The 23,866-nt window shown below is 36.2% G+C and overlaps 1 protein-coding gene across 1 annotated transcript; it reads right to left on the minus strand.

Annotated features, from left to right (window-relative positions):
• Positions 1–19,090: 19,090 nt before the first annotated feature.
• LOC131053539 (putative F-box/LRR-repeat protein 8) lies at positions 19,091–22,400 on the minus strand. The gene has a single exon (XM_057988152.2). The coding sequence runs from the start codon at positions 21,097–21,099 to the stop codon at positions 19,606–19,608; it is 1,494 nt and encodes a 497-aa protein (XP_057844135.1). The 5' UTR covers positions 21,100–22,400; the 3' UTR covers positions 19,091–19,605.
• Positions 22,401–23,866: the final 1,466 nt, after the last annotated feature.

Here is a 23,866-nt window from a genome sequence, read left to right on the forward strand (position 1 = left end):
CTGGATAACAGTCCTGAACAGATAATTGGGGATAAGGATGTCGATGTACTAAGTAGAAGGAGAATAAGAGAGAACTCTTGCATGATCTCCACCTTTGAACCTAGAAGTGCTAAGGAGGCATTTGGTGATGATCATTGGGTGAAAGCTATGGAGGAGGAGTTGGATCAAATTGAGAAGAACAACACTTGGACCCTGGTACCTCGAATGGTAAACAAGAATGTTATAGGTACTAAATGGGTGTTCAGAAATAAATTAAATGAAGATGGTGTTGTAATTCGCAATAAGGCAAGATTAGTATGCAAGGGTTATGCACAAGAAGGAGTGGATTATGGAGAAACTTTTGCACCAGTAGCAAGACTGGAAGGTGTCAGAACATTGCTTGCATTTGCAGCTCATAAGAAGTTCAAGGTATACCAGATGGATGTTAAGTCTACATTCTTGAATGGGATACTGGAAGAAGAGGTTTATATAGAGCAGCCTGATGGTTATCCATTGACAAATAAGGAAGACATGGTATGCAAATTGCATAAAGCCTTGTATGGATTAAAGTAGGCACCCAGAGCATGGTATGAATAGCTTCATACTCATCTAATGAAGATAGGCTTCGCTAGAACTAGTGATGACAGCAACATTTATCTCATGTCTGAAGGAGATGAAATACTGGTCAGTGAAGTATTTGTAGATGACATTATATTTGGAGGTAATGATGACATGAGTAATTGTTTTGTAGATGAAATGAAGAATGAATTTGAGATGTCATTAGTAGAGGAAATAAAAAAATTCATAGGCTTACAGATACAACAGTTGAAGAATGGTATTTTCATTACTCAATCCAAGTATGTGAAAGAGGTTTTGAAGATTTTCAATATGAGTGACTATAAACCAGTTGGAACTATTGGGACTCATAAAATTTGAGTCAATTTGATAGGCCCATTTTCAAAGAAGGGTAAAATAAATTCAACATCCTCCCCTCCTGTGCCTATGAAAAGTGAAGGCATTTGGAACTTTTAGGCAAATGTCAATGGAAGGCTTTAAGCCTAATGCCCATGTTCTTTACCAAATCCTCCCTGTTGTGCAGAGGAACGTGGACGATGAAGAGGCATAAGAACTTTTTAACAAATGCAATTAGCAGGTGTAAGCCAAATCTTCTGGGTCGGGTAGCTGAGTAAAAGACATCAGAAAGTTTCCAAGCTAAGGTAAATTGGCAGGTGTATTGCCCTCCTTCATGTGGCGATGGGCATTTGTTAAGCAAATGTGTAAAGCCAGGTATAATGCCTTTATCCCATATTGGTTGTGGGAAGGGCAATTTTTGTATTCAAATTAAAAGCCCCACACATATCAAGTGTCTAAAGCTTAAGGGCTTTTGACAACGAAGCATACGCCTAATGGACCCCACGCATGTGCACACATCCCGAGGCACCCAAATTTTATGGTAGAAAGGTGAGTTAAGGAGTAGGCAAGTTGCTGATGATCGAACGATCGTCGCTATACCGCAAGGGAAAGGTGCTCGATGGTTAACCATCGCGACATAGCGACTAGATGGTGGGCTCGGCAAATGAGCAGCTCAGGTGTTAAAGGTCGAGCAGGTTTGAGGCAGATCTAACGGCTGTCACTATACCGCGGTGAGAAATAGCTCGTCGGTTAATCATCACGACTTGGCAACAAGGCGGGCCCAGGTCTAGTAGAAGGTCTGGCCTAAGGTAACGTGGTGGTTAAGGTGGCGCCCAGTTGGATCCAAAGGCGAACCAGAGGCTAACACGTGGTGGGCTCGGCAAAAGGGGTGAGCAGCAAAAAACCAACTCGAGACCTCGCGACCAAAGCAATTTCATTAACAGTCTCCAGCTCGCTAGCATAAAATGCTAACACCCAAAAAAACTAGAGACCTCGCAAGTGAGCAGATCTGAAGAAGATCCAATAGTGGTCACTAGGTCACGATGGGAAATTGCTCATTAGACTTTCCATCGCAGCTAGGCGACAAGGGAGAGCTTCATTCCGACAGTAAGTCCGGCGGTGCTAAGGTGGCAGGACAGGGACTCTGGAGCCAATCTAGAGGTGACACGCGGCAGAAAGGGTGGGCGGCCCAGGTGTGATAACAACCGTGCAAGTTGGAAATGATCCAATGGTTGTCGCTATACCGTAATGGAAAGTAGCTCAATGAATATCCATCGCGGATCAGCGACAAAGAAGAGCTAAAGTCCGGCGATGGGTCCGGTGATGCTAACGTGGCGTATCAAGTGGTGCCCAAATAAAATCTCACGACCAATCTAAAGGTGACACATGGTGGGGCGCGGAAAGGGAATAAATCAAGGTTAAATATATAGTTCCAACCATGCGAAAATTCAAAAAATTCAAATGACTGGTTGTGTAGAAAGGCATCCGAGATTAATTCACTAGACGGGTTATTTTTACCTAAATATACAAGTGTGATATACCTTTAGAAAGCTCGCAAAATGAGAAGTTCATTTTTGCTATCAGTTTTAAAACTTGTCAAATATTTAGAGAACAGTTTCCACGGGAGTGATGGAAAGAATATTTTTAGAAGGAGTGGGACACTTGTCACTGATAGATGGAATCTAGAATTCTTCTCTTCCTTCTTATTCTGAATTCTTCTAATTTGTAAAGGTTCCAATTTTGGAGAAATCTCGAAGTGAGATTTCCAAGAGGGGTTCTAGTCCTATGTATTTAATTTTCTGGGTTGTAATTGTTGAATGTCCTCATTCTTCTGTCATTGAATAGATGCATTTAGCTGTAAATTCTTAGTTGTGGGTTGCATATATGTAAGGCATATATGCAGTTCCATTAGATTGTCTTCAGGCATTTTTTCAAATTCAATAAATCCAGTCTTCAAGGGAGTTTGGGTTTATCCTCCCACGAGAGAGTGTAATTCCTGTTCTCAGGTATCCTTTACAGAAAGGATTTAAATTCGATGAGCAAAAATTGTGAATTCTGAATTAATATTTGGATATGTATGATCCTCTGTTTGAGTTTAGAATGTATTAATGTCAGGCATTAATACAGGGATATTTTTCAGTAGCTCTGATTTGCAGCTTGGATTTCATTTGTATCTATTTGTATTGATTCTATGCCCGGATTGAGGCACTGATCTATTACAGTTAGAGGTTACTTGCAGCATTTTAAAAGAATCAAATCATAATATCTTTCTTTTTGTTTTGTGGAATTGGTTCCACTTATCTCATGTTCAAACTTGTCGAGTTGTCAATGTAGATTTAGCCTATCTAAAGTACCCTCCTTGTCTCTGAACCTTTAATGAGATCTATTTGCTTTTGTTGATGTTGTCTTGTGTGTCATTGGTCTAATTTTATGCATCAAAGGTACACCCACCTAGGTTTCACAGAGCCTAAAGAGTAGAAGGAATTTTATCCTTGTTATGTTGTCCCAAGCCCTGAAGTATTTCATTGATTGAAATTGGTTACTTCATAGGTAAATTGCAGGTGAACTTGGGTTTTCTCTTTTTTGAGAACAACAGGAACCTCAATGGTTACAGGGTTTAAATTGTCCAAGGAAGATGCATCTAAGTCTATAGATGAAAAGGAATACAGGTCAATGATTGGCAAATTACACTATGTTGTTCACATTCAACCGGATATTGCCCATGCAGTTGGTATTATTGCTAGATTTTAGAAGAATCCAAAGGAGGCACATCTGATGGCAACCAAGATATCTGAAAGCTACTGTTGACTATGTGTTATGGTATCCATATGGTGGAAAGTTTGATTTGAAAGCATACACAGATGTTGATTGGGCAGGAAATACTGATGACCGGAAGAGTACTACCGGTGGAGAATTCTTTCTAGGAGGAAGGCTAGTCTCATGGAGTAGTAAAGAGCAGAGTTGCACTTCACAATATACTGTTGAAGCTGAGTATGTAGCAGCTTATATGAATTTCACACAAGCTATGTGGATGAGGCACATTTTGGAAGGTTTGAAGATGGAAATCTCAGAACCAATAAATATTTTGTGTGATAATACAAGTGCATTTTGCACGCAAGGACTAAGCACATTGAATTGAAATATCACTTCTTGAGGGAAAAAGTTCAAAGTAAAGATGTTATCTTGGAGCATGTTTCTACCAAGAAGCAGCTTGTAGATAACTTTACCAAACCTCTGCCTAAGACCACTTTCGAGTATCTTAGAAGTCAATTAGGGGTTGTCCCTCTTCATGAAGTTCGTTGAGCATGATGTTGATAGCATCAGTCCCTGAATCACTTGCAGAATTTTACATGGATTGATGAAAAAGTGGATGTATTCCACAGTGGGAGCATCAAGTTGCAGAATGATGTTGATGCACAGTGAGAGCAGAATTACATGTTTTACTTTCACTTTCGCATTGTTGTCAAAGGGGGAGAAGAATTATGTGATTGAGGGGAAGAATTATGTGTCTGATTAGGTGAACCAATGGCAGGCTGAAGACAGACAGAGCAAGGTGAATACTTGGTAATGTAAACCAAGATTCCTATTCACTAATCTCAGCAGTAATCAAAGGCATTGATATTTGTATTGCCATCAATGCCAAAGGGGGAGATTGTTGGCATTTTGAGTCTGTTGGTATTTTTCATAAAGATTGCATTAATGATATGTTGTCATTGATGTCAATTGAACCGGTAATGGTATTCATGTTATTGTTGATATTGTTGTTTTTGATATTGGCTAGTAACTGGTAAAAAGAGCTTTGTAGAAGATGTTGTAAACCGGTATGTATAGTTTGTGAGTTGAACGGGTGAACCAGTGTAAAGGGCTAAACCTTTCTATGCAATGTAATCGGTAAACCCTATCAACTGTTAAACCCTAACCGATCAAGTTTAATGGTTTATTATCTGATAAGAGGTAATGATGGAGACACGTGTGATCATTGAATAAGGATAAGTTCAAATTGTTTTGGCGCATTTGTTTTTTGTCTAGGGAATGAGCAAATTGGATTGCATCTAATGCACAGTGTGTGATGAGTTACAAAGTCCGATGAAGCGGTGATCATGGAGCGGTTGGAATTTTCTTGAAGAATGTGAAGAGATTGTCATGATTTCTAACGGTCAATATTGTACTGACTTGTTTGTAATCTCGATGATGAGAATTAGGTTTTTGTTGTGTTACCGACCTAATTGATTTCTATTTAAGGTCGATGAAGTTGTTTGTAAAGGTTGTTGGCAAGATTGATAAGAAACTGTTGAGTGTGTAGTTGCCTAACCAGTGAATGGATCTGCACTTTGAGTGAAGGCAGATTGAAGCTTAGAAGGATCTGATCAAGCAAATGTAGTGCTACTCAGACAGATCAAGAAAACCTATTGTTTTCTAACAATTACAGCAGAAGTGAAATCCCTTAACTGGGTAAGCTCTAACAAGCTTGGTTACTCATTACATCCTCTAACAAGGTGGTCCATTAGCTTGGATTCTTAAATCCTCCAGCGAGGTTACTCCTAATAGGGTATTGTGCTTTTCATCAAGGCATATTTGTAAATCCCTTAACCGGGTGATTCCTAACCGGAATTAATTCTTAACAGGACTTATTGTAAAGCTTTAACGAGCTTGGCTCCTAACAGGGCGAACTTCAGAAGAGTTCAGATAGCTATCCTTGTGAGTCTCATCTCACCGTGGTTTTTACCTATTTGGGTTTTTCGCGTATAAACATTTGTGTCAAGTGGTGAATGCTTTTGTGGTTGTGATCTTATTTGTTGATTTGGTTAACTTCTGATAAGGCATGTTAAGTAGAAACATTGAGAGTTTAATATGTTGAGTTATGATTAAGCATTGTTGATTTTTACAAGATTGAAGTTGTTTACTGTTAAAGTTGTCATAACAGTTAAACTAGTTGATGTCAAGTATTCTTATAAATATTAATCTTGACTGAGATATGTTTACTTTGTTTGACTGAGTTTGAGTTTGGGAGCTTTGTATCAGTTTTTCAATATACTGATTCACCCCCCCCCCCTCTCAGTATTCTACCAGATACTTACTCTTTCATCATACCATCAAGGGTTAAACATTTCTATGTAATGTAACCGATAAACCCTATCAGTTGTTAAACCCTAAGCGATCAAGTTTGATGGTTTATTATCTGATAAGTGATAATGATGGAGACACATGTGATCATTGTATGAGGATATGTTCAAATTATTTTGGCGCGTTTGTTTTTTGTCTAGGGAAGGAGCAAAGTGGATTACATCTAATGCATAGCGTGTGATGAGTTACAAAGTCCGATGAAGCAGTGATCATGGAGCGGTTGGAATTTTCTTGAAAAATGTGAAGAGATTGTCATGATTTCTAACGGTCAAGATTGTACTGACTTGTTTGTAATCTCGATGATGAGAATTACGTTTTTGTTGTGTTACCGACCTAATTGATTTCTATTTAAGGTTGATGAAGTTGTTTGTAAAGGTTGTTGGCAAGATTGATAGAAACTTGTTGAGTGTATAGATGCCTAACCAGTGAATAGATCAGCACTTTGAGTGAAGGCAAATTGAAGCTTAGAAGGATCTGATCAAGCAAATGTAGTGCTACTCAAACAGATCAAGAAAACCTGTTGTTTTCTAACAATTACAGCATAAGTGAAATCCCTTAACTGGGTAAGCTCTAACAAGCTTGGAAACTCATTAAATCCTCTAACAAGGTGGTCCATTAGCTTAGATTCTTAAATCCTCCAGCGAGGTTACTCCTAACAGGGTATTGTGCTTTTCATCAAGGCATATTTGTAAATCCCTTAATCGGGTGATTCCTAACCGGAATTAGTTCTTAACAAGACTTATTGTAAAGCTTTAACAGGCTTGGCTCCTAACAGGGCAAACTTCAAAAGAATTCAGATAGCTATCCTTGTGATTCTCATCTCACCGTGGTTTTTACCTATTTGGGTTTTCCACGTATAAACATTTGTGTCAAGTGGTGAATGCTTTTGTGGTTGTGATCTTATTTGTTGATTTGGTTAACTTCTGATAAGGCATGTTAAGTAGAAGCATTGAGAGTTGAATATGTTGAGTTATGATTAAGCATTGTTGATGTTTACAAGATTGAAGTTGTTTACTGTTAAAGTTGTCATAGCAGTTAAACCGGTTGATGTCAAGTATTCCTATGAATATTGATCTTGACTGAGATATGTTTCCTTTGTTTGACTAAGTTTGAGTTTGGGAACTTTTTATCAGTTTTTCAATATAGTGATTCACTCCCCCCTCTCAGTATTCTACCAGATACTTATTCTTTCATCATACCATCATAGTATTCTCGTTCTAGCTTGGTATGTGTGTGCATTGTTGTTTAAAAGATATCTCCTTGGTGATGAAGGTGTTCCTTGGTGTTTTTTTCTTTCTACCTTAAGATATCAACATGTAACTATGTTGACATGTTAAAGGGGGAATCTGTGTCGCCTTATCATTTGTACTTAGTGTCGCTACATCACCCATTTTGCAAATGAGCCTTTGGATTGCCTTGCAAACAAAAAGTTTTATTTAGTAATTCTTGTGTTGGTGTCACTGTAGCACCCATTTTGCAATAGAGTTTTCAATTGCCTTGCAAATAGAAGATTTTGTTTGCTAATCTTTGTTTGTGCACGTTGTAGCACCCATTTTGTAATGGATTTTTTCAGATTATTTAGCAAACATGAGATTTTACTTTGTAATCTTTCTCAAGATGAGTCAACTAGCATAACACATCTTGCTAGACTGATTTGACACTTTGTTTTTCACATGGAACACACAACACACCTTGTTGTCTAGTGGAATTTGTTCTTCTCCCTCTCTTCCATGGATCACCTATCAAGCACAACTTGCTAGCCAATAAAATCCATTTTCCCTTCTCTCTTTATCCATGAACCCATAACATAACATACCTTTCTAGTTGTTGGATCATGCTTTCATCTCTCATCAATTGTTGTATGTTTGTGTTCTTTCTATATGTACACTTGTGCTCTTGCACTAACACACTAAGAGTAATATTAGTAGTTGAGACATTTTGGAGTTGAAGTCTCTTCAACTAGTTGACTCGAATCTTTTTTTGTTTGATTTAGTACTAACAGTGTTTGCTTTATGTATATTTGAAGATTATTTGCATGGATTGATAGGATCTTATGCTTGGGGGCTTGATCATCCCTCAAACTTAGTGACATCCTATCCCTATCTTATCTTGCTCTCAAATGTTCTATTTTTTCATTTCTACTTTTCCATGAGTATGAACTCTCCTGCTAAAGTGGGGGCTAAATGTACTGTCATAAATTGTACTCCTTTAATTATGACTCCAATTTTAAACTCTACTAGCGCTTATTTTAATTTTTTAATTTCTCTAAGTATTTTGGGACCTATTCTTGCCTCGAATTAATATTCAATTCAAGAATATGAGTCATATTTTACTTCAAAAAATCAACACTTCCCTATTTTAGCTTTTATTTTAAGTGGGCCCTTTCTCCTATTTCATTTTAAGCTTATACATGGGTCCTATCTCATTTTAAAGTTCAATGCACTTTCTCCCCCACTTAAATGTCATCTTTGTCATATAAATTATAGATCTAGTATCAAGGCCCTATTATCTTACTTTCCTTAAAATTCAGGCCTATTTTGTTAGGACTATGGCAATTGGTGCACAATGTCCAGTGCTTTTTCACTAAATTTCAGGAGGCTAATATGTCAACCTTGATATTTCCAGATCTATCCTCGAAGTTGGGATATGACCATTTTAAGTCAACCTAAAAATGAATTTACTTTGAGAACCCTTATATAAAGACATCATCCCGAATTCATTTTATCATCTACAAGTTTTCATTCCAAAAGCAATTATTGTTCTTCAAGAGAAAATCAGAGATGAAGGAGCATCAAGTTGTAGCAAGGCATTTTCAAGTATGTTTTCACGATGAATTTTATGATGATTTATCATGTTATTGCTTTCGCATAGAAGACTTATCCTAAGAGCATTGCATCATCAATTGAAGGTATAATCATTTCAATTAAACATTTCTATTCAAGCATTTTATTCCAAATCTAACATCTACTCTTGTTATCCCCAATTTTAGCTTTCTCAATTATAGGATAACCCCTACGAAATTTGCCCGTTTTGTATCCCACATCCTCTCAGCACGCATATTGAGGCCTTTTTTAAGTACCCTCACTCGTAGTTCGATCCCTCAAAAAGTTCTTTCGATCGGATCCCCATCTCGTTTTGTCATTTTTAGCAAGTCATTGTCTTTTGGGAGTTAAAGAAATTCCTTCAGATGTAGTTCGGGTTTTAAAACCCGAACTATAGATCATCCATGTTGCACAAAGTGCAAATTGAGTTTTAAAACCCGGTTTTCATATTTCCCTGTTGTCCCACATACACATTGGATTTTGAAACCCGATGTGCACTTTCCCTGCATTTTCTCACACAAATGTAAATCGGGTTTTAAAACCTGATTTACATCACTTTGCACTTGTCACATGCACATCAAGTTTTAAAACCTGATTTACATCACTTTGCACTTGTCACATGCACATCGGGTCTTAAAACTTGATGTGCACCTTCGCATCACACATGCACGTCGGATTTTGCAACCTTTCAAAACACTGCTTGTTTGTGTAGGTCAAGTTTTGAAACCCAACCAACATGTTTGTACCATAAGTCCATCCTATGTGCAAATTGGGTTTCTGAAACCCGACTTGCATGTATGATACTATTAAGTGCAAATCGAGTTTTGGAACCCAATTTGCATGTTTTTCACTATCCTCTATGCAAATTGGGTTTCAAAACCAAATTTGCATGGTTTGCACTATCCTTTGTACAAATGGGGTTTTAAAACCCGATTTGCATGTTTTGACCTACCTTGGTGCAAATCGGGTTTTAAAACCCGATTTGTAATTTTTGATCAAAAAGGCTGAATTTTTCTAACTTTGGCAAATTGGCGAAACAACACTACAATTCATTATGAGATGTTTGAACCCTCCCCAAGCAAGAATATGAAGTACAAATGTCGGAATGTGTTCCCAGTGACCACCATTTCATCCCATATCAACACCATCAAAGATACAAAGATTTGTCATGCAAACATGTCCGGATTCTTGAAGAAGGGCTCCATCAACATAAAGGACTCTATCACACGAGTCCAAGATATTTCCTCCAACACACTGGGACCAAATGACTCAGAAGCACAAGCTACGTTGCAATGATATGAAAATTTTCTAAAACAGGATATGATAATAAAGACGTGTCTCCGAACACTTAGTAGTATTTTATGTTTTGTAGGTTGTAGTTTTCTTTTTGTAATTGACATTTTACATGGCTTTTTGTATATATGAAATTGCATGTAAAGAAAGTACAAGTCCTAAACCAAATCGACTATACTTTGAAAAAGTAAAGGTAGTTTTACAATTCCTAATTTTTCTCGAGGCTCTTCTCTATATAAAGGGGAACCCTCATCGTAAATAACTTATCTTTATTTTATGCATCAAAACTCTGCCAATTTGAAAAGCAATTTAAGACTTTGCGCCTACATTGTAATTTAGAATTTTCAATCAATATATAAAGCCAACCTTTGTTTTGGGATTCAGTTTGTGAATGAAATGAGATTGTTCTTAAGTCTTTCTTGTTTCACCATATTATATCGGTTGAGTCATGCATTTTGGTGAAGGTATTATTTAAAGAGAGTTCAATCAAGTATTGTAGACGGTGCTCTATTATTTGATTGAAGATATGTGTATGCAATTGATCATAGTCATAGACCTTGTGCTATCTTTTGTTGTCAAATTAGACTAGTTAAATAGTGTTGTATGTGTAAGACTTTGTGCTACACGTGCATCACACAACAGAAAACTTTGAGCTTGTGTTTATTTCTTATTAGTCATTTAGGATTTGTTGGTGCACACTCTCTTGTGGACCGAATTAGCATCAATTTGTAGTAAGGAAAAAATTATGTTCTGAAATAAGAGAATAGAAAAAACACCTATCCTGAAGAAAGAGGGTAAGGTGTGTATCACCCATTTAGTAGATTGGAAGATATAGTGTAATTTTCGATACTAGTTGTTGAAGTACCACAAAAAGGCAGCCTCCCCTATGTGAGGAGAGATATGATCTCCCCATAATTGTGGCTAAATCTACCATTTTGTAATCAATAGCTTGATTACAAAATATTCAACCAATTGACCTAAAGTGTAAGCTCTATTTTCTATCTATTCATCATTATAAGGTTATGTCTAGACTTGAGGTTTGACCTAGGCAAACCTCTAACAACCCAACACCATTTTCCTCTCTTATGTGTGTGCAGATTACAAGTTCAAAAAAGGAGGAATACAAATCCAAAAAGTGCATACTAAAACAAAGAGAACCAAATTTTGAAGAAATAGAAAACTCTAATTAGTGACAATCGTTGAATAGCGTCTGACACTTTTTCGACAAAACTTGGAAAGGACGTTCTGAGTGACATCCTAATCCCGAATAAATATGTTATCAATATTTGCATCTAACACCTTCAGGACTAGGTCACCTAGGCCCTTAGTCTACCCCTTTTGGGCTCAAATTGTAGACACAAGTTTCTTTTTTACTCTCATTTCCAAATTTGTACAAGTCTACATATCTAATTTGTAGCTTGTTTATATTGATTACTCTCATTTATGCATCATTAGCCCTAGTTCTTGCGTTCCCTTATCAAATCAAATCATTAATCCAAAGAATAAAGCAATTATGACACCCAACTTTTTCCAATAGATCTTAAGTTGGACCTATTACTTTGTTCTTGAATGTATTGATGTAGTAAATGAGTTTGATTCCTAATTTACATAATAAGAAGTCAACCTTACTCTATTACAATAGAACATCTAACATCTTGGATAACATTTAAAAGGAGATGCAATTCCAATGATATTTTTATGGCCTCCTTGTTTATGAAGTTTGCTCATCATCTTTATCATAACTTCTATTTACTGGAACGAATAGAAACTAAACTAACACGAGCTTAACATCACATCCTTTTGGCAAGAAATCTGCATATTCTAGTTAAAGATGCTCGACTTTTGGACGTCTCCTAATCACATTCTTTTGGCAAGGAATCTGTATACTCCAGTTAAAGATGCTTGACTTTTAGACGTCTCGAAATCACCCTAAAGAGAATCCTCGATGCAAATCTTGGTGGTTTAAAGTAAATCAATGCAAGTCGTATTCATAATCATTATAAGACCACACACATGATTTTCAGAAAATACTATAATAAATCCTTAACAAGAAAACTATTGATTAGCATGATTTCGTTTGAATGATAGCATTAATTGGCAAAATACCCATATCCATGTACTCATCAAACTCAGCATAAACTACCTAGCTCATGAAGAAATCAAAACTTGCACTCAAAAAACTCCACCAAATGTTCTCGATTTAGAATGTGTCTTTCATCATAATAGCTTATATCTGATTCAAATTAAACAAAACCTACCAAAGTAATTACTATAAAACAAGTGCGCTCCTTACTTTCAATGATGTGTTCTCACAAAATTCTAGGCAAGCTACATAGAGATGGGCCATTCACAATGAGTGACAGTATCAATAGTTTGACGTGGTGTGAACGTTGTCCCTGCACTCAAAATCTCGTGAATATACCCAAAAAGAAATAGATCAATTCAAAAAAATCGAATTTCAAATGCGACGCACCAAGCACTACAAGAAAAAATGATCCAAATTGGATTTGTTCATTTTCAAGTAAACTGAGATTTGCTACATTTGTATTGGTTGCTTTAGACTTTCATGGTCTCTATGTGATCAATAATGAACTCAAACTTGATTCCCTCATTATGTAACGCATTGACGATGCTGAGTACTTTGCAGAACAGACATCAAGGAAATATATATCAAAACTGTAAACCTTTGCCAAGAAACATTCAAACTCTTTCCGAATGCATGCCGTATCAATTGTCTATGCAGGGGTCAGAATGCACTATTGACCATATTTATTTATTATTTTAAAATCAGAATACAACTGTTTTTTAATTTTTAATTAATTTAAAAATATGTACAAGGTGCATTCTGATCCCTGCATAGGCATCGCTCAGTGCCCCGTAACAGAAAATGTGTACCCAAAAAACACATGAATCATGTATGTTTAGCTTCATTCGAATCTGCCATGCCATGGGTTGAATATAAGACAGTTAAACGCCCAAAATGAATGCCATGGTGTTCCACCTACAATCTATTGAGATGCTAATGTTTTCCGAGTATTCTCATGTAAACACATAAATATGCTCAGTGGTCTCATATTAAATCACCTATAGTTGTAGAATACTTGTACAGATGAGTGTAGGAACGAAGGATGCCATCTTGGATGGATATCAAAGAAGGCAATATTGTTACAGCATTGTACATGCACTTAAAAATTTTAAAAATGCTATTGGAGGCTTTAAAGGCTTCATGCGAACAGTCCACTTGAAATTCTTGCCAAATATGATTGACACGAAGAGTGTTGCTATAGAATTTTCTCACGTCGGGTTCTGCATGGTATTCTTGTGTCTTTTTTTAGTTGTTGTTTTCAATGTGTAGCTTCACTCAATTTTATACATTATACAACAGCCATCATAAATTCCAGCATTGAAACAGCTTCACAATAGTCACTCTTGAAGTCTGTCTACTTACAAGCGAAGAACATAGGGCACAGCAACATAATGTAGTCGGGATTCTAGTCATAGCTGATGCACCACAATGAAATTGATGGTGATGATTAAACAAGAGTATCCAACCTAATTACAAACCGAGAATATATATTGGAGCTAACAATCTGCTCCTTCAATTGCTAAATAAATCATTGAAAAAGAAAATGGCATCGTTGGCAATCAGACTTATAATCACTGAGAAACAATACGGTTTATCCCCATTGAAGAATTTTACCCACAAATGGAAATTAGAATTTTTCTCAAAAAGCAAGTTGTACTCGTGCTCCTTCAATTGCTAAATAAAACATGGCACTGTAAACAGCTCCCATAAAGAGCAATAGTTAATGAAACTCACAGCAACAATCCAGGAGTGTTAATTTCACGACATCATGCAAACTGGTCTATTTTACAAGTCATTGAGAATTTGTTAAAAAGGTTAATAGACAAAATCAAACATTGACAAAAGCCACACTTTAGGCTTGAACTTGGAACAGGATGGAGCATGAGTGTGGAGCTTGGTGGCTTCACCAAAGCCACGTCCAACCATCTTTTCAAATAACGATAAAGAGATAGAAATCACAGTAATGCAATTAAATCAAATAAACCTCTTGTGGCAATATTGATGTTGAACCATCTTTTCAAATAACGATAAAGAGATGCAAATCACACTAATGCAATTAAACCAAATAAACCTCGTGGAAATATTGATATTGCCTGAACAAGAGGAAAATAGTCTCCATCTCAAATTTAAAAGATGAGAAAACTAAATTAGATGTTTTCTAGAAGCTACAAAAAATATTTAATAACCTCCAATGATCCTTTTAGCAACTGTAATATTAAATAAGAAGCATCATTCTAGAATTTCTTTCTAGAGTTACAGTGAAATCACAAATATTATTCGATGTAGTGCACTTCTTCTTGGCCTCCAACTCCAGTGATAAAAAAAACTGTTCTTTGATGGCATTTCTTGTTTCATTCTTTGATGGCATTTCTTGTTTCATAACAAGATATTCTTCAATTATGATATTTTTATTAGGATTTCATAGCATATGGCTTTTTAGTCAAATTCATTGATCCATATTTTGTGATTAACATGAAGCCATCTCTCATTGCAATGAATGGCCCACCCACTTAGCACTTGTTGCATCTAGGTGATGCTCATGACATATGGCTCAATAAATTTGACTTAAAATCTATGCAGTTCCTAATAAAAACATTATGATTTGAAACACTGCAGAAAGGTACCTCTTATATATATTTAGTCAGCATTTACCTCTTATTAATATATAGTCAAACATTCTTCGATGGCTACTCTATATACTTGTAAAATGCAAATTGCAAAATGTGGAATGCTAGTTAATAATTTTCCTCTTCTCATATCTATTCCATACAGCATAACTGAAGTCTTAAGAGAACAAAATTTAGATCATGCAACTATGGGTACTTACAGCATAACCTGGACTTTGCTTTGAACAATATCAATGACAACCATGTGATATTACTCAAAGACACTAAATAGCCAGCAACAAGGTCATCCATAATTTAGCTAATGCAATTTACTTGGGCAACAACCTATTATTTGAAGCTGGTCAAACTATCATCCAATGGCTAGCCATGTGCAAAATCTTGAACAAATACACAAACTGGCATATCCTCCTGAATGTATAGTGACCATTTTTTAGATTAATATAAATCAAACTATCAGAAATATGTATACCAAAAATAAATATATTTACACAGAAACTACCTTAAATTTTATTGAAAGATTACAATAAATTGAATAATGACCATCTTGAAGAAAAAAGCATTGTGTCCTTGTTTAAACCACATATAAGGTTAAAAATATAATCCTTGCCTTGAAGGATCAAAGATCTGGCGTCTATAAGCTTGAATGCTCTTGTGACACCCCATCTATTGGGGAAACAGGCGATGCCATTGTAACAAGATCAACAAGTATGGTATAAACAGTAGGCTTGAAGCCTTGAACAAATTAGGAAACTGGCTCAAGTGGGATTCGTCTAAGACCAAACACCAAATCTACCTTGAGGCCACATAATTCCTAGTTAAGGAGGACAATTATTTAAAGAGAAAATCAAGGAAAGTGATTGAGGTTAACAAACACCCTCTTAATCTCAACAAGGTTGAGGGATGGAATCTGCACCTTTTAGCAACTGATCTTTAAGTCTCTTAATTGTCATAATAGTAACTCAGTATGATTTCAACTTTCCATGGCTCAGGCTTGTTCCTCTAAGGATTTCTGCTTCTTTTAACACCTTTTTTCTTGCCAGTCCTGGTACAGGGAGGGGTACAAGTTACGGATACAGGTAGGGTTCGGGGTTCAGGTATGCCACTATGGCATTTTTTTTTCCACGGGTGTGTCTGTCTGTCTGTCTTATATACAATAACACTCAATATAATAAATATATACATATAGATATACATAGATGCATATCTATATGTACATGTTGATGTATATTATATGAATATATATACATACAGTAATATTCAATATAACTATAAATGAACTGCAGGCTTCAATTTTCACAGTTTATTATAATATAATTATCTATTATGGTCTCTTCACTCTCTTCCTTACTGGTCACGCTCCCTCAATCAATTTACAAGGAAATGCAAAAATTTGAAATGAAGCAGACTGGCATTAATTCATCGCAGGAATGCAGAGTAAAGATGAGATTAGAAAAATGAAAACATTAGTGACTTGTAATGCAGTGCTCTGCACATTTCCAAATAAATGTACATTGGCATAAGCAAATCTCCTGCAAAGATTATAGATGGGTTACTCTTGCAGCAAGTAATACAGAATGAAACAAAAAGAATATTTCACCTGCAAATATGCACAGAATCACAATTCATATGGAATAACAGAGAACAATTCAGTAAATATTAACAAAATATACATAAATAACGAAATCTTAACATACATGCACTAAAATAATTAATGATGCATGAACTTTCATTTGGGTTCACCCAGGGACTGCCCCAGGTACCTGGAGTGCCTGGGCTGAACCCTGGGCAAACCCCAAGCCATAGGAGACCAAACTGTGACTAGAACCAATACATAGGGCAATACTGCAGAACTCAATAACATAGCCTTATTATATGTCTAATAATATATTAGTTTTTCCTTTATCTTAATATAATTTTTAAACATTCCTCTATACTTTTACCTCTTTGCTTTGGTTAATATGGAGCCCATTCAGCATCTCATGTGTTTAAATGTCGCTTATATGCAACCTTCTTATCATTTTGTCTCTTCATCAAGATGATGAATAATGGAGCGTGAATGACACAGTGATGGTAAAGTTGCACACATAATTTTTTCCAGAAGCTTTGCACACTAATAAAACAAATGTTAGGGAGAGGGGCATATGGTTACCATCCAAAAGGACATGTGTGAACCTCGAGCACATCTACACATGATGTACATTCTATCCACCATTCCAAGAAAGTAAGATCACATCCCAGGAAGATGGTCAAGATAGTTCAGCTAATGAACACCATCACCACAAATAATTGTGGTCTAGCTTTTTACAAGAAACTGCAGTCCAGTAATTATCCTAATGACATTTGAGCATATATTATTTTCTTCAACTAATAAATACCATCACTGCAAATAGTTGTGACCTAGGTTTTTCTCAGAAACAATGGCCCAGTGATTATCTCAATGACATAGGCTCAAATGCGCACATGCAATGTTACAGAGGGTAAATCTGAGTAACTCGAGGAAATGAAATTGCAGTTGAACAACTTACTGTAACACAACTCGCATGTGATATTGAAGGAATACATACCTTCCTCAGTCATTCAATGTCAACAGCATACCCTGAGAAAACATTCAGATATCCAGGTGCACTTGTGCATGATAGCAAACATTGGAGTGACCAGCATGCAAGCATGTGACCACTTGGATGTTTAACAACCAAACAACTACCCATAAGTAACAAGCACAGATTAATCTCACACCTGATGCAAGATCACAACATGTGATGCCAGGCTGGAGCAAAATACCAAACATATTTTGGGTTTATATCTAATGACATAAATATAAATTTACTCATCTTTACAAGCAGTCTAAATTTGTAAAATAAAAAGGCAGTTCAAATAGCATCATACTTCTATGATACACATGCATTTGCACAAATGCCAACAACAATGGTGCATAACCTACTCCTCAACAAGAGCACACTTATGTCAAAAATCCTTAGAACATGATTTCATCTCCACAATGATATTAAATCCTTCCACTGTAAATTATATAGACTTTCTTTAAAGGAATTAAAAAATGAGATTGCACACTAATCAAAATCTCAGCTACTCCTCAACAAGAGCACACTTATGTCAAAAATCCTTAGAACATGATTTCATCTCCACAATGATATTAAATCCTTCCACTGTAAATTATTTAGACTTTCTTTGAAGGAATTAAAAAATGAGAATGCACACTAATCAAAATCTCTTTTAATAGTGCAGAAAACTTGTGTCGCTTTGCAGTTTGAACCAAATATACTAAACTTGGGTAATGGGAAGAAAATATACAGAATTTATGTTATAAACCTAATTTCCTACCTAGGAAAGGTACTCACAACTTAACACATGACAAGAGTCAAAAAATCTTGTGGGAACAAATCCCAGATCATCTGCAATATCCATACATTAGAAAGAAGCAAATCTGAAACATTGGAAATTTATGAAAAGAATGCACCCTCTTTATTACCCAAGTAAAGAAAACTCAATTCCACAAGTACTACTTTCAATGGTTCAAGGAATCGCAAGTTTGTCTGCCAAACAATTGATGTACACTCAAAATATATATATTTGAAAGCTTTTCCATATGAAAATGTTAAGAGTCAGGTTTGGAGACGCTATGCATCTTAAACAGGCTGAATATAATCTTACTTCGAGGAAAACAAAACAAAGCAACTGAGAACATTCCAGATTATTCAATAATTCAGTCTGACCCAGTTCTCACAAACAATGTTCATGAAATACTTCACATGCAGCAGAAAATGCAAAAACTTAAAAGGTGAGAGAGAGCAGAAAATTTAATAGTAGACAGAACACACACGTGCACATCATAAGAGAAATTCAATTTGTTATATATGATGCCTACAGTATATGATGCCTACAGAAGAAAATCCACTTTCAAATGTATTAATTTCTATTGCACGTGGAATAACTAGCCCCAACCTGTACTTTCCATGCTGAATGATTGGTCTGAACATATATTTGAGTGCTTTGCTATGGCCAAACACGAGGTCAGAGTTGCAAGATATAAACCATTTCACTACTTTAAGGAAGAAATAAACAAGTCACCTCTTTCATAGTAATTGAATAGTAAACTATGACCAAGTGCTTGTAAGAAAAATTACATGAAACATTTCATACCTTCAACACATAAAAGGATACAATTATGTCAATGCACCTGATAAAGTTTCTTAATACCAATTAAGCCACATTTAAAATATTACTCATACTAGTCAAAACTTAAACGAATCCTGTATTTTTTCTCCAAATGCCTGCCACCCAAGCATGTGGTGAATCTATCCTGAAAGTGCATAGGTCCTAGCAGTCACAAACAGCATGAAGCAAACTTGCAGCAAAGAATTTGCTTCCTCATATACTACTCACTTCAAGTGATAGCCCAATATACGTTATTATGATTCAATGAAGACAACTTTAGAAACAAATTACATGGATCCAGTGTTCAAATCTGATATTATGGTACTCTTAAATTTTATATACCTGATTAGCAAAGGACATGTTCGTTCCATGAGAAAAAAAATCCTTAAAAATTTTACAGGCTTAGTCCTTGTGCCAGTCTGAATTTATTCAGAATAGAACAGAAAGCAAAGGCCTGAGAAGAATAGATAAAAAGATTCCTGGATATTTGCTGCAGTGCTGATTCCATATGTTCCTTTGAATGAAAGAATCAAAAAAGGGATTGAGTAATTATAGGATGCTTACCCCCTTCACCATCAACCTCTAAACCTTAAAGCTGGGATTGGCTGGCAGAAACAGACCTTCTAAGAAAATTGGAAGTTGCTATACCCAATTTGGTCTTCATAAATGGAGCTCTGCTTCCACATAGCACATGAGTCGATGCTGTAATGACTCTATCATTCCCATTCTGAAGAATCCTGCCTTGCTCATCCTCTGTTGTTGTCTGTGACCCGCTGTCTACTGAAACAATCAGAGAGGCTCTACTTGTCTCAAGCCGACAGATGCTTTTGGATGTCACTCCTTTGCACCTTTTCACCTTCAATTTCACTAAATTAGGGCACCCATTGGCAATGGCCTCAAGACCATCATCTGAAATTGAGCAATTTTTTATGCATAGCTTCTTCAATGCTATGAATTTAGCTGCAATACACAACATCTCCAAGTCCCCAACAGCGTCGCTATTGCAGAGGGCCATTCTTTCCAGCACCGGGCAATTGGAACCCAAGGCATTTAAACTCACAATTGTTGTATCAATTCCCATCAAAACAATCTCCTGCAACTGAGGACATTTAGTTGCAATGGAAAGCAAACCATCATCTGCAATTCTTCTGAACTTGCAGCTATCAAGGTGCACCTTTCTTAGCTTCCTGCATCCATTTGCAACTGCAGAGATTCCCACATCAGTACAATCAGAAACCTTGCTCATATAAAATACCTCCAGCTTCGAGCACCTTGAAACTGCCATCAATCCCTTGTCTCCCAGCTGCATATTTTCAATTTGCAGTTCTGTCAATTCCTGTAAATTTCCAGTCATATTCTCCATCATATGATCCCAGTATCCAGAATTCCGTGATAAGATGAGTGTCCTTAGATGCTTGGATCCAGATAACAATGGCGCAAACAGCTGCCCATTATGAAGATCTTTAAGGCACAATCTCTTCAGCTTACCTTGACCTGGTCCAATTCTTTCTAGTTGACCATCTATCCTTCTGAGCCGTTTAACTGTAAGATCTTCAAGCTCACTGCAATTATCAAGTATTGAATTCAAGCCCCTTGCTCCAAATCCACAGGACCCACATGAAAATTTCTTCAGAGGACCGCATGTAAGTGAAAAGGATTCAATACCCTCATCTGTAATCTGAATGCATCCCTTTAGTTTGATTTTCTTAAGCTGCGTGAGACTTTTCCCAATGAAAAAGAGGGCCTTATTGTCCAGACTGAGCAATTTCCTGGAGCATTTCAGTGCCACAACGGTCACATGTTCAAATCTAAGAACAAGGTTTGGAAGATAAAAGAAAAGCTCCGATCTGGCCAGGAGAACAAGGCGTTGCCTGCATTTTGACTCAATCATGTGCCAACGTTTGCAAACTAAGGAGCACTGATTCCTTTCCTCACTGGTGAGTTTTTGGAAAACTAAAGCCAGGCATTCATCCGGTAAATATGCAATTTGATCCTCTGGAATGTCATGTAAGGGTTCCACCTTGGGATGCTCCAGATAATGGCGGATTGGTGGATGAGATAGAGAAGAAGTGGATTGACCCATTGAATTTTATGTTCTATCACACCGCTTTTCAAGAGCTGCTGGATAACAAAAAGCCTTTAAAGAACCTTTGCTTTGAGATTGGTGCACCGTGCTGGTGATAGGTTCTCGACTGGCTAGAGCCCTCAATCCAGAGCTTAATAACAGAACCTTCAAGGGATTATGAAGCGAGCAAATTCAAAGGCAATTTGTTTGGTGATTTGTGGTGCTACGACTTTGACTCCCTATGGAAAACAGGATTAGTAAAACATTGGACCTGAGGCTCAATAAACGATCCATCTAGGGTTTGCTAAGGATCTCAACCCTGCAATATGTAGATGAAGCGCATGATTTGGTCTTCAGATTCTCAGATAGGGTTATTAAAAAACCAGAATTTGAGCCTCAAAATAAACATAAAAAATCAAAACGTTCGCCTTGAGGAATCATAAGAAGAATTTCTTAAGGCACTCAACAGGGGAAACCATGGAATAAGTCGGATAAGGTCTTCATCGACAAGCCTTCTGCATTAAATCCAAGGAGTTACAACCTAAAAAATGGATATATGAAACACCAACTACCAGTAGAAAAAAGTAGTAAAGCAATCATCCTAATTGTCTTGTAAGAGAGAAAGGGTCAAAACAAATATAAACATTGAATGCGGAGAGGGCCCTCTGCCGACCTTTCTGCCGCCCTCTAGTATGGCGTCATTACAGAACATTTTAGTCCTTATCAACTCCATTGTTAGGAACAGATTATTCTTATTCTGCTATACTGTCTTCACCGATTCTCTCGTCACACAACACTCCATCAACAAATTCTACAACTAAAGACAATGATTTTTTTAAAAAAGAAGATTAAAGATGTTTAGTTTATGCTTGCCTGCCTTAGCTGCTTCCTGGGTCTTCCTTTGTGCTTGGTATTCTGCAAGATTTGGCATGCTAAAGCATAGAAAAAGCTTTCATAGAATTGATTAACTTATCGCTTTCTTCTTGGCCGTGTTTATTCTTTCTGGAATTGCACGCTACCTGTGACTCTAATCATTTTCACTCGAAATCGATGACGTTTATTAATAGTTTTTTGAAATTCCTTCCCCGAAACGAGAAAGTTTGCCGGTAATGGTAACGTTGAATGTCGGGAAGAGACAGCTTTTAATGTGCCCGCCCGTCCTTTCAGCAGATGGGTAAAAAAATGAGATAGCTTTTATTGTGCCCGCCCTGTCCTTCTGAGCAGTTGAACAAAAAATAACTGAAGTAAAACTGTAGACATGTTATGAGGTGACTCACCATCAAAACAAATTAGATATTTAACGAGACGAGATAAATTTCCAAAAAACAACTTTAGCAGTAGGGTCCATTCATTTTTTGTTATCTCTTGTATGATTGAAGATTAACAGTGCTACACCATTGATTTAGTACAGAGCATAAGCCAGATTGTATAGCCTAGAGTGGCTAGATTCTCTCCTCCATTCAAATGGCCAAATTGTTATGATATAGCTCTTTCATAATCGTTGGCCACGTATATAGGGACGGGCCTATCTCCTCAAAGATTGTGGAAGGATTTGGACAAGCCACGAGCACGGGAGAGCATCTACACACGTTTCACCTCACCCAATCCTTTTTTTTGGCAAGATTTGTCAAATCCATCCACAGAGTGCCCTACTCAGAATCATTTGTGTTTCCCTTGCTTTCTTAGGTTCAATCTTTTAGTTTTCTCTAGGTTTATTAAACCTAATTTATTTAAGCTATCATTATGTACATTATTTAACTTTAGTGAACAGTGTATCTTTAAAGTTGTTCTTAGTACCTTACTTAAAAGATTAATGTGTTCTAAGTCCACTTTTCAATCAATAAGGCTGAAATTGTGCTCTCCATATTAAATAATTATAGTAAAAAGGGGAGGTATTGTGTATGTTTGTGTTAAATTTATGTATAATATAAAATATGTTGAAATTAAGGTATTTCATTTTTGGGTTCAATTGTGTGAGTTTTCATCAACGTTTTGTAGATTGTGTGAATTTTCATCAATGTTTTGTATCACACTTTGTGATCCATCATCACAATGATAGTAGAGAGCACAAAGAGAAAAAAATAGATAATGTTGAAGACCTAGACACAATAAAATGAGTGAGAGAAGAGGAAAGAGAGAGGTAGAGGGTACCAAGTAAGGACAAGTGGCAGCTCAAGATAGAGGAATAAAATAGATAAATAAAATGAGTAAAAAATTCTAAAAACAAAAAAGAACACAAACAATTAAAAAGGAACAAATAACACATCAATAGAAAATAAAAAGTAAACAAAAATTAATAAGAGTCAATAGGGGTCAAAAGTGAAAACAACAACCAAAATCAAGACCAAAAAAAAAAAAACCGCCTAAAAGGAGGAGATGAATAAAATAGAAAGAGAAAAGACAAGAAGCCAAAAAATATTAGAAGAAAAGAAAATAACTAAGGAACAAACTAGAGAAGACAAGCCAAAATGAAACAATTAATAAGAAAATAAATGAAAAAAAAAAAAAGAACAAAAAGATATATTAATTTTTGCATTAATTTTCTTATTAATTGTTTCATTTTGGCTTGTTTTCTCTAGTTTGTTCCTTGGTTATTTTCTTTTCTTCTATTATTTTTTGGCTTCTTGTCTTTTCTCTTTCTATTTTATCCATCTCCTCCTTTTAGGTGGTCTATTTATTTTGGTCTTGGTTTTGGTTGTTGTTTTCACTTTTGACCCCTCTTGACTCTTATTAATTTTTGTTTACTTTTTATTTTCTATTGATGTGTTACTTGTTCTTTTCTAAC

The sequence above is a fragment of the Cryptomeria japonica genome, chromosome 2 (assembly GCF_030272615.1).
Source record: "Cryptomeria japonica chromosome 2, Sugi_1.0, whole genome shotgun sequence".
In the NCBI taxonomy this organism is placed as follows: Eukaryota; Viridiplantae; Streptophyta; class Pinopsida; order Cupressales; family Cupressaceae; genus Cryptomeria; species Cryptomeria japonica.

What these genes read in the sequence shown, in the direction of transcription:
- LOC131053539 (XM_057988152.2), bottom strand. Translation starts at nt 21,099, where the DNA reads ATGGGTCAATCCACTTCTTCTCTATCTCATCCACCAATCCGCCATTAT.